The 12,880-nt window shown below is 40.3% G+C and overlaps 1 protein-coding gene across 1 annotated transcript; it reads right to left on the bottom strand.

The window, feature by feature from the left end:
• Nucleotides 1-4,353: 4,353 nt before the first annotated feature.
• LOC135523081 (transmembrane protein 158-like) lies at nucleotides 4,354-7,075 on the bottom strand. Its single transcript, XM_064949808.1, has one exon. The coding sequence runs from the start codon at nucleotides 6,913-6,915 to the stop codon at nucleotides 6,220-6,222; it is 696 nt and encodes a 231-aa protein (XP_064805880.1). The 5' UTR covers nucleotides 6,916-7,075; the 3' UTR covers nucleotides 4,354-6,219.
• Between the last annotated feature and the right edge of the window lie 5,805 nt (nucleotides 7,076-12,880).

The raw sequence follows: 12,880 nt of genomic DNA, 5'->3' as shown, positions 1-12,880 counted from the left end.
GCCAGAATGATTTTGAATTCCCAATGTATCACTGCACTTTCAACCATTTAAAAGCACAACAAAGTTCAAATGGGAATACAATGTCAGATATTTTGTATTTATACAACATTTAATGTGTAATCATTGTGCTTAACCTATTTTATCACATCAGTTACAATAGTGACCTTAAAAAAGATTTAAATAATAAAGAGTCACAATGAAATATGTGCAGTGTTACATGTTTATTTTAAATTGTCACATGACCAGAGCTGTTTACTTCCTGGTTGCATCATGAGAAGACGATGGCTGCATTAAAGCTCCCAAACAAAAGGTTAGTAAAGTACGTTAATATGCAGATAGGAAAAAGATTTTTGGTACACATCATCTTTAAGGTGTCTAATATTTGATATATGCATTTGCAATTACTCAACTTTGTTCAGTGTGGTCATAGAATGAGTAAATATGTTGACGGCAACAATAGTGACCGGCAGGATAACACAGATAGACATAGATATACACATACATAGGTCTTGTTTTATCTAACTTTCTACTCTGTTATTTCTTTTAGTTTCACTTTGAGTCAAGTTCTGGATATGTTGGATCTAGGTGACTGCCCAGACAAGCGATGGGTCAGATTTGGATTATGAGGGGGAGACAGGCCATTTGCCAGCCAGGCTGTTGAATGTATATGCTGAACCTATGCAAACTGATCATGACAGGAACAACATTATCAGTGATGATGACCTACCCCTCACCACCTCACACTCTCCTTCCTGAGACTGGGTTAGGTCATGGACCCAGTGTCGTTCTTGGTGTTGCAGAGCAATCTCAGGTGCCTCAAGGTTGCAAGATCCTTCATGACAACCTCTTCACTTCGCTTGCACTCCTCGATGAAATGACAAAAAGAGGATATGGGAGCTCTGGAACGATGAGGCAAAATTGTCTGTTTGATGTTCCATTCAAGCCACAGAAGGACTTCATGAAGTTACCTCGGGGAACCTCTGAGGTTCTGACCCAAGGAGACAAGGTGCTGGTCCATTAGAAAGACAATAACATTGTCACAGTGGCAACCAACATGGAGGAGAAATACAGTGAGACCTCTGTCAAGAGATAGAACAAGGAGCCTGACGTGCCTTTTGACAAAGTCCCACAACCAAAATGCATCAACCGATACAATGAGCACATGGGTGGTGTTGAACTTCACAACCTACAGGTTTCAAGATACCATATTTCCATCAGGTTTAAGAAGTGGTGGTGGCCCATCTTTGCATGGTCTCTCAACAGTGCACTCGTAAACAGCCATTTATTTTACAGAGATGTTATGGGAGGGACCATCAACCTGCTCACCTTCTCATGGATAGTGGCACAGTCTCTTATGCAAATGTTTGGCACGAAACCACTGAGCCACGGAAGGAGATCTCTACTGGCTGCTACTATTGAAGATCAGGCAAGATATGAAAAAGCTTCTCACTGGCCAATCAACACGTTGCACCGGTTCCACAGATGTTGTCATTGTGACAAACGCACACCTATGCATGTGAGAAATGGAAATCGCCACTGCACATTGAGTGCTTCAAGATATACCATGGACAGCAGAAAAGGAGATAAGAGAGAATGAAATAGAGCTGAAAAAGCCAATGAAAGAAAAATAGAAAAGTCAATAAAGGGTGAGGAGAAGCAGTACAACGGAAGAAAAGAAAAGTCGACGAAAAATGGAAAAAGACAATCAAAATGACTGAAATGTTTTTGGAAAAGAGGATCAATTGATTCAAGACATAATGTATTACAGCATCTGACTGATCGTAGTTCAAAATAGTGATGCACAAACAAATCGTGCACTTGGTTCTGAAGCCAACCTGAAGCCTACCTCTATAATAAATATATATATATATATATATATATATATATATATATATATATATGTGTGTGTGTGTGTGTGTGTGTGTGTGTGTGTGTGTGTGTGTGTGTGTGTGTGTGTGTGTGTGTATGTATATATGTATGTGTATAATATATATATATATATATATATATATTATTTTGTTCAGTGAATGACAATGTTACAATGAATATTGCACTAAAGTACAAGTTAAAATGTTTCAATAAAGTTACAATATTAATGTTTCAGTACATGTTGCACTAAAGTACCAATGTTGAAATACATTGATGGTTGTTGATTTTTGTTTTTTCTCTCAGTATTCATATCATGTTGTATAAGGGTTTTTGATGTGTAAAATAGTCACACTAGAATGTGATGGGGAATTCTAGTAGCAATGCTGGGGACTGCTAGTGACAGAGTTTTAAATGTGTTAATAACTGGGCTGGGATATAGAAGCATTTTCATGAGTGCATAGGAGAAATATGTTAATTCAGTATACATCACATTATCCCACGGCCATAAAATACACCTTTATACCTACTTTTCCATGAAAACGTAAAAAAAATATGATTGATTATTTCAAAGGCTTTCTAATGACACAATATTTAGATATTTTCATGTCTGGGAAAAATTTGGGATTAAATGGGTTAATCTCATAGCACAACCAAATTACCTGGATTGCAGTTGAGATTACATGAAAGTACATAGTGCAAGTGATCAATGCTGTTCAAGATTCTGCACAGATTATTATAGCAATTGTGAAGATCTGTCACGTTCTGACCTTAGTTCCTTTGTTTTTGTCTTTGTTTTAGTACGGTCAGGGCGTGAGTTGGGGTGGGCAGTCTATGTTTGTTTTTCTATGTTGGTATTTGTGTTCGGCCTCGTATGGTTCTCAATCAGAGGCAGCTGCCAATTGTTGTCCCTGATTGAGAATCATACTAAGGTAGCCTGGGTTTCACTTTTGATTTGTGGGTGTTTGTTTCCGTGTGAGTGTTTGGGCCACACGGTATTGTTTCGGTAAATCACGGCGTAATTTATTGTTTAGTGTTCTGAGGTTTAATTAAACATCATCATGAACACTTACCACGCTGCGCTTTGGTCCTCCTCCCTTTCTCCCGACGACAACCCTTACAAGTTCTCTACAGACCTGCAACCTTTGCATGCTATCTTCAACATGCACACTTTCTATGATGACATAAGAAGTCATTTATAGCTACAGTAGGCTATCTTCACGTTGTGACCATGGATGTGTTACTCATTTTAAGGTTTAATAAATACTCTTACATTAGTTTGTAAGATATACTTAGTTTTGGGCTATTTACTCTATTACAAAAGTAATATTGAATTGTGTTTGGTTGACAACACAACCAAAAAATCGACATTTAAAGGATATCGAATTTGGTTTAGTTGGAGACGTGAATCCAACATACAATTTGTTAACTTATCGACAAGTTAACAGGCTATTTACTGTATCGCAAAAGTGATATTCAATTGTGCTTTGTTGTCAACGCAACCAAATATCACTATTTGAAGGAGATGTATATTTTGTGCCGCTGATTTAGTCTGACGTTAAGTCCAGTTTGTCTACAAATTAATATTTTATATGTTGGATTCACATCTCCATCTCAACCAATAATCAAAGTTAAATAGGATTACATCCAATAAAGCTGTATTTAAAGTGCATTTAACGTTTGATTTAGTCCTATTCTTTAACTTTGATTCTTGGTTGAGATGGCGATTTGAATCCAACATATAAATTATACATTTGTAGACAAACTGGAATCAAAGGCAGACTTATTCAGTGGCACAGGTGGAACTATCCAAGCAGAAGATACATGTCCTTCAAATGGTGATATTTGGTTGCGTTGACAACCGAACACAATTCAATGTCCAGTTTGTAGAAACATTTATGATTTATATGTTGGATTCATGTCTCCATCTCAAACAAAAATCTAAGTTAAATAATAGGACTTAATCTAATCTAATCAACGTTTAAATTCACTTTCAATAACGTGTAATTGATTTAGTCCTACTCTTTAACCATGCTTTTTGGTTGAGGTGGAGACGTGAGTCCAACATAACATTTAAATTATTAATTTGAAGATTAAATTTGAACTCAAACAAAGCTTGAAACCCTAGGTTTCAGGTATGTATGTATGGTCTATTATTTTTTTTGAACCCTGGGTTGAATTGAAACAATAGCTGTAGATTCCATGTGTTGACAAATTCAACCAGTTTGTACACAGTGGTTTGTGTGTTACTCAGAAACACATAAGCACATCAACTTGCTTACCTAAAATATTCTAATCGCCAACTCACATTTGAAAGATGAATGCAAATTCCCAGCTGCTATTCCCTGAAGCTCTCTCAAACAGAGAATGGAGCATTGTCGTTTCTCTTTCAGTTACAGACCATAGCACATTTCACCGACCCAGTCTATTCGTGTAATCGGTCACGAAGCCGTTAGTTCAAAATAAATAGGTCTCCTCACCTCCGTATTATGTAAAACAAATACATTTTATTTATTTATTCACTCGTGTTATCTCATACAAATAAATACAAATATGGTATCAACTTAGATTTAATTGTGTTATATAGATAAATCTAACATTATAAATAATATTAAACAATATCAGAGAGGGGTTGCCTATACGTCAAAATATTTGATACAACATCCAAAATAAATTCAAGTAGGCTTATGACATTTATGCATTTATTCTTGACAAGATCTACCCACCACGTATTACAGCACACTTTTTCATTCAAGTTCATGAGAAAACTATAATTTCTCTCTACATAAACACAACAAATAGCAGGCTTCAGTGGTGTGTGTAGCGGAGGGTATGCACAGGTTTTCAGTGGGCATTGCGTGTATTTCTTCATGCTTAAATTAAATGTTGATAAACTATTATTTCTTCACATTTTAGATGCTGCAATGGGCACATGGCGGTAGGCCTACACGGGAATGTTCCAAAATGAAATTAGCAGGAAAATACCATTCTAAAATGTGCACCGCACATGTGAGAGTTTTCATGGATGGAGATTGAAATATCCATAAGAAATGTAGATACTATGGGAAGTCTAAAGATACAACAACCTTCATCAGTTGCTAATATGAATAGGATAATGCATTTGGCTGCTAGACAATGAAATAAAGTTGAAAGAACAGGATAATGCATATGAGGAAGTCTTTATCAAATAATTGCCTCCACCTTTCTACAGTGGGATTTTGGCTATAGGCTCCATTGAAGAAATGCTAAGGCATGCCTCATAATATGGAGTAAAACATCTAGGTTTCAAACAATTACGTAACAGGAAAAATATAGTGATGCCAACAATAAGCCATCTTCTGGTAGATGGAAAGGCTTTCCCAAAAACTGGGAAATGTTAACTAGCTACAAAGGAGCCTATGCCCACATGGCAGAATGGTATGATGATTATTTGCATTAATCCAGTGGCCATTTGTTTTGCAAATTCCATCTCACGTGCTACAGAAACACCACTAACAAACAACAGTGCTCGGTGCCATCACACTGGAATTATTAAAGGGCAACTACACAAAAATAGTTTATCTTAGATATTTCCCAGAGCTCAAAAGTGGTCTCCTGATGTGGTATTGTTATGGACTTTGTTATGGACATTGAAAGCATTGTTATGGACATAGAACATCCAATTTAGTTGTTTTTCTATAAAACAAATTGTGACTTTGAGAGTGAAAATCTGAATATAAATAAATAGATCTGAAACCTTTGAATTTCTGACTCAGTTGACAGCCTAATTTATTTGTTTCAATAGTATGTCTACAATTAGCCTACTTGCACAGTACAGCTTGGGTTGGTCTGACTGTGAAAGACCAATATGGAATATATAATTTTAGGTAATACAGAATGTATGTCACTGTTTCTCATATAATTTTTCACACAGGGCACCTTTCCTTTGCTGGGCGGACCGTTTGGGACATTTTTGGCAAAATTAGAGTATACCCACTTCTTCAGGCACCACTACACCACTGCCAGGGCCATAGGCAATAATCCTACAAATATTTAAAACCATATGAACACTGTTTACAGTGAAATGTTGCTAACACACTCTACCTATGCACCTATTATATAGACAATGTAATACAGAGGCTAGATTTACAATACCACAACCTATCTTTAAAACTATTGGTCTTCTTATAGTGAAGGCCTATCAATAGGAAATAGACCAAAGCCAAAAATACACTCTTTCATTCTAAACGGTAAAATTGGAAACGGACATTCTTTTATACGGGTAGAATGTGGGGAAAAAAACGTTGAAATATGTATTCTACAGTATTTTTAGCCTATTGGCTTGGGGGCTTATCTCCAGAATTTAATCATTCTTTATCTCGGCCGTCTCTGTTCCATTCCGTTGGGCAGAAATCCTGCAATAATAGGCACCGGCCATATGAGGGCAGCAACACTCCACACTATTATCACTAGAGTCATGAAACAAGCCACAAGAGTTGACTCGATGGGTTTACGGTTCAATCTCCAACTTTTGTCCCCATTTAGTTCGTCAAGGCTGAAGTCAACACAGCAGAAATTGATGGGATCCCCCGTCTGCTGAGCCTTTGACTTGCCGAATCGCCGGTATCGTGACATGCCACATCCAACACACAGTCTAAACTCCTGCTGGCCGCCGGTGACTCCGAGGTGTTCGATGAAAACAGGTGAGATGGCTCTGTTGATAGCAGCAGAGAAAAAAGCCCTTCCATTGTTATTGGCGGTATATATAAACACATCGCACTGGAAACCGAAATTGCTGTCCCATCGAGCCACCAGCGAGGTGGGGAAAAGTCTCTGCACGCTGACGTTGCAATGTGGCAACGGCTGTAACGAAGTGTCTGACGAGGAGGCTTCGCTCTCCTCCACAGATCTCTTCGAGTAGTGCACGTCCACCTCCAAGTTGGCCAAGAATCTGTTGGTGGAGTTGATGGGGGGTAACAGGAGGTCCTCGTCGCTCCAGCCGTGGCACCGCTGGAGTAGTCCGGCTACGGTGGTCAGAGCCAGCAGAAAAGTCGGGGAGTTGCTCAGCATGGCATTGGGTGCGTCGCTCCTACTCGCATGATGTTCCGTGGGGATGCAAGGCAACTGACGATGCGTGGCCGTCGTTAATAAAATGCAGAAAACGGCCGTCTCCAGCGCTTATACAAACATCCACAGTGTGCATCTTCCGTTGCGGGAGAGGACAGTTGGAAACGTCAGCCGCCCGTCACACGCGCCGTGCGCGCTCCCCGCCCTAGATTTGGTTCCCAAAGTAACTGGCTTCTTTAATTGCTACTGGGCGTTACTTTGCATGCAAGAGATAGGCTGTGGTGTACTGCGAGGACCCTGGTACTCTCTCTCAGGTGTGTGAGGAAGGAAAGGAGGAGTTGCCCTATCTGGGAACATGCATTGCAACCTTCGAGCCTCTCTTCACTTAATACGGGCGCGGCTTCAGGGACAGGGTGGGAGGAAGATACAAGGCATTCCCCTTCTTCCTCCCTGCAGGATGTCTGCAACTCTGGGATGGATAAGTTATTGTGTAATGTATGATTGTGCCAAAACATATCACCCTTATTGCTTTCTTTTTGGCCAACTGAGTCCCTATGCTGTAGGCCTGTAATATGAATTGTGATGCAGGAAAATATGTCACCTTATGACTCAAATTTGGACTTTGTCAAAAGAGTAAAATGTTCAATGGTGCTAAAGCGGATTCGAGATTCAGCACCATTGAAGCGGACAGCAACTCATGAATTCCACAGACAATGGACTGGGAGAATTCTGCTCCAGGGTGACGTTCCCCATTGGTACAGACCTAGGATCAGCTTCCCCTCTCCCAACCCCATTAGTGAGGAAAATGCTAAACTGACCCAGGATCAGAGTCAAGGGCCAACTTGTCTTCGCCCTACTCCAAGAAGCTTTACTAAGAAGAAGGCCTGAAGGAGAAGGCTCCCATGCTAGACTGTTCAGCCATATTTCAAACAATAAACCTATACTATAGTAAATAATAGGGAATACATCTGCAAATAAACAAAAATAGACCTCTCCATTGTTTGTAATAAATCCCAAACACACCATCAGTGATTCCTGGCCTGTCGCCACCTCTTCCATTCTATGAGAAGGTAGAGTCCCATAATTGGTGCTCATTCAACAGAACCAGTCAATCCATTGATTATCTTCAAATGTCTCTTCAGGGTGAGTCTGTGTCCACACCAGTTGATGGTAATTACACAAGCATAAGATGGCAATGAAATCCCCCCTGGGATGCCAGGAGCAAGGCATGTCAAGTCAAAGCAGGTGCCAGAGATGAATTGCCTTAAGGGGAAGTAATCAAGTTAGATTCTCTCTCTTTATGATAATGTATTTAGTCTTAATTAATTCTATTTCAGCCCCAGTCAGACTTCTTAGAGTGCATGTTTAGATGTGTTACCACCAGCAGACTCAGTAATGCCAAGTGTTGGGATCACCACAAATCAAATTGTATTTGCCACATGTGCCGAATACAACAGGTGTAGACCTTACTGTGAAATGCTTACTTACAAGCTCTTAACCACTTGCAGTTCAAGAAATATTTACTAAATAAACAAAAGTTGTTGTTTTTTGTATCTAAAAGTAACACAAGAAAATGATATAACAATAACGAGGCTATATACAGTTTGTGACAGACAGTCGATATGGAGGAACTTTACTGGCAAATTCTACTGGGACATGTAGCTGTGGTGCACTAAAGGGTAGCCAGGCACATCAGTAAACATCTGTCTCTCTCTATAAGTGTAGGTAGGACACCTTGTGAGAGTGACTCAGCTGTTTTGTGACAAATATGATTGCTTTTTGACTGTATTTGATGTTGGAAAATACAATGAACCTCAATGTGTTAGGAACACCTCCATTTTGTGAGTGGGAAAACCTGATTAGAATTACAGCCACGTTACTGGGACACAGCTGGCTGCAGTGTTGTCAGGGATTTTATTTTTTTGTTGCTCTTTAATCAAGGTTTACATATTTTACTAGCACGCCTGTTCTATTTTGGCATGTGACAATGTCCGAAATCTCCCCTCTGCCACCATGTAGGCTATTGTTCTGTTCTGTGCCTTCAGGTTTTGTACAGACCTGATTAGATTACGCTCACACACATAGCAGTGTCACAGAGTTCAATGGAAAATTTCCCCTGGACGTCTATATCACGTCTTGCTTGAAGCCTGGCTGAAGAGAAAAAACACATCCTGACTGCTTGTCTTGTTGCAGGTGACAGTTTCAAAACAGATATAATTTACCCCACAAAACACTTAATCATTTAGACCACAGGTATGCATAAATCACATTCATTTCAGGGTCAAATAAACTAAAGATGATGGTTACGAGTTCCTTGCCGGTGACTGTTATCAGCACCTCACAACTCTAAGCTCCACACTCCACTCCCCATCCCCCATGACCGGAGCCTGAGAATCTAGACTCTAGTGGGTAACAAAAACCTGCCCCTCAAACTCCCTCTGACCTGTGTGACCTGTGTGATCGCTAGGGAGGTTACTAGAGGTTCGGACATCTGCCCATCGTCTGCAGGTCCCACTATACTGTCAGTCTCCATCAAGCAGTGGCAGAGAGCAACATCTGCCTCTGCCCATCAACAACTGGACTCACTCATATCTCTTGACTTGTGGGATGGTGTGGGTGTTAAAAGTGAGTTGTGTGACGTTTGTATATTGTTCTTCATAGTTAGTTCCTATTATTGTCTATTGTATGTTGAGTTTACTGTGCTGTGTGTTACTCTGCAGATGGCATATGCAATCTATACAGTCTTTTCACATTTACTACTGCTATATTCTGTAAGATTCTGTATCTATGCATTTGTGCCCTGGTGTATTCATTCGGTGTGTGTGTGTATTAATGACCTCTGTTTCTGTCCATTACAGAACCACTATGCTCTAAAAAAGAAAAAGTGTGCTATCTAGAACCTTAAAGGGTTATTTGTTTGTCCCCATATGAGAATCTTTTGAAGAACCCTTTTTGGTTTCAGGTAGAACCCTTTCGGGTTCCATGTAGAACCCTTTCTACAGAGGGTTCTACATGGAACCCAAAACGGTTCTACTTGGAACCTATATGGATTCTACCTGGAACCCAAAGGGTTCTCCTATGGGGACAGCCGAAGAACCCTTTTGGAACTATTTTTTCTAAGAGTGTACCATTCCACTATCTTTCCCACTTTATATCCCAATGTACATTCCCATGTTCATCCCCATATTAATCTTCCTCAGTGTGTTTAAGTAAAGTTCCTGTGTGTTAACTCTTGGGCTGCTTTATTCCTCTCTAACCGGGGACAATGTTAGTGAGTCACAAACCAGTAAAATACATAGTGCCGGGTCGCTCTCGTTCACTGATATACATTAATGTTATATGGGATATTCCTTATTCTAACGTTCCTTTTCATGTTTAAGCCAGAAAACCACTATCAACGTGAGAGCCCTTTTCAAAAGATAAGAGCCAGGCTTTATAGGGTTAACCGTCACAAGGGTCATCAACCTGGAGAGGGAAAAATGCAAAACAATAATGACACAGTTTCTCTTTTTATGTTTGTCGGGAATATGTATGACACTTGTATGAATTATATTTCCCTTTGAGCTGCTTGAATGGTTTAATTTGCTGTGAAGGACTCTGCCTCCAGCCTTTTGATGTGAGCACCAGCTGAAGTAAAAGACAGGTCGCCTCTGGCCTCAATTTGCACCTGAAAACACCTCTCCTCCTCTATTCCTCCCCTGTTGTTTATTAAGGCCTATTTTGTTCCATCTTTTCCTTGAAAACTTCCAAACACACACACACACACACACACACACACACACACACACACACACACACACACACACACACACACACACACACACACACACACACACACACACACACACACACACACACACACACACACACACACACATTGCTTGACACACTGATCGACACACACAAATACAGAGACAATGACACACCAACTCGCCCACACATTCCCAAATACTGGCCCCCTCCAAATATCAAATATGCTCCAGACAATGTGCCCGGCGAATGGAGCGAAAATGTAAATTACTTTCTTGTTCATTAATTATGCTATAAAAATGTAAATTGCTTCAGCGCCAAAAATGCTAATGGGACAGAGATAAAAGTCTCTCTTGTGCCAAAGGAGAATGTATAAAAGATTCATTTTCTCAGAGTGTATCTCTTTTTACCGGGGACCTTGCTAAAAAGAGACCTGTTCGTGGCTCCTGGTCTCTCCTCCATCCACCCTCACTGTGCAGGAGCAGACAGGCACTATTTCTCTGTACTCTCAGCTGCTCACATAGACAACCTGTTTAATTAGATATTGGCTATTGGACACATTTGTCTTCACATCCTCCGTGCTCTCACTCCTTTTGTGGATCTGAGCCTTGTGACTAAGTCCCTTGATTCTTCTTACTTCCACTGTTCCTTTTCATTTCAACAAAGGCAAGGCAAGTCCCCCGACCCATCACCATGGTAACCAGCTGACCTTTACTTATTGGTTGAGATGAGGGACAATTTAGAAGTGGACAGATTTAGAGAGGAGTTATATTATTAATGTCCATTTGATTCTATCTTTAGGAGAAACTTGAAAAGTGCCTCTGGGTAGGATGTGTGTTCAGGTTAGGGTTTATGTTAGTTTCTATAGCTACTTGCATGTCTGGTGCATTGTCTTACATCAGATAGCACGTTGATTCCACCTGCACCGATTGAGGGACGAGTGTCGTGGAGGAGGGGCGCTATCTGACGAGAGACAATGTGGCTGGTGTGGTTGTGTACTCATACAGTGAAAGAGAGGTTTGATATGATTACATTTGTACATTCCTTAAAAAACAACAACAGTGACAACACCAATATAAATGAGGGGACTGACAAACCAACACACAGACACTCTAACAAATACATAATTTTTTGTTGTATTGTTTGTATATCGATGTATTTTACATTTGTGTGACTGTCCATCAGAGTTTTCTTACTTGTCAGGGTTTTTGTTTTTGTGGACCCCGGGAAGAATACTGATGCCCCTGTGAAAGCTTTTGGGGATTCAAATAAACCAATCAAATCAAAAGGATTACTATTTAGATTGAGAAGTTGGACAGGCGGACTCAAATGCCCCCAACATATACCGTGATTGTGGTGAGTAGCAAAATGTTTCGATCTGCAGAGTTTGGGGTACACACATCTTCCCTCCTCCACCTCCCCCGGTGTCTGTGAAACTGCAGATGGATCCATAGGAGAGAGGAGCACTAATTAGTAGCGTTAACTACCGAGGAGTCCTGTTAGGAGCCGGGCGGGATGGTGGGCGGAGGAAGGAAGGAAGCGTTGTGTTGTTATGTACTGTATGTGGAAGTGCTCATCTCTCTCACCAGAAACATAATTATCAGTCTTGATGAGGCAAAGCAGCACAGTTTATTAGACACACAACATCAAGACACTGATTTAAACAAGACGATGTGAAACTGAACTCCCGTGTCGACCTGCTATAATAGCACTGGGCAAGATCAGAGGAACGATACAAACTATAATGTCTCGGTGTTTCTTAATAAGGCCCTCTCAGGAGATTCAGTGGTTGTTGTGGGCTGGAAGGGTTAGTATGGGACAATATAGTTTGGGCTAAATTATGGATTTGATTAGAAACTTCTCATGTACTGTCAGAATTCATACCACTGTTAATGAAAAGTAAGAAACTGTATAACAATGCTTCTGAGAAGTAATCGTTCTCAAATAAGATAACACCAGGGTCATAGTTATCATACTTGCTTGAACACCAAGGGAAATGTTACAGTTGACATGGTAATGAGTTTGGATATCGGTGTCCAGATTTTTCTATGGTCTCTAACTAACAATTCTACTCCTGCCTTTCAGACCCGTCCGTCTTCACCATACCACCGTGTTCCTCTTTATCTATCTTTGTCTTCTCTGGGAAAAGATCAATGAAGGACACAGTACACGACCGGCTGGGCGCCTGCTGAGGGGCTGTCGATGTGAAATAGGCCCT

Source organism: Oncorhynchus masou, chromosome 30 (assembly GCF_036934945.1).
Source record: "Oncorhynchus masou masou isolate Uvic2021 chromosome 30, UVic_Omas_1.1, whole genome shotgun sequence".
NCBI lineage: Eukaryota > Metazoa > Chordata > Actinopteri > Salmoniformes > Salmonidae > Oncorhynchus > Oncorhynchus masou.
Note: the sequence above shows the minus strand (reverse complement) of the source record. Positions and strands in the feature narration are given on the sequence as shown.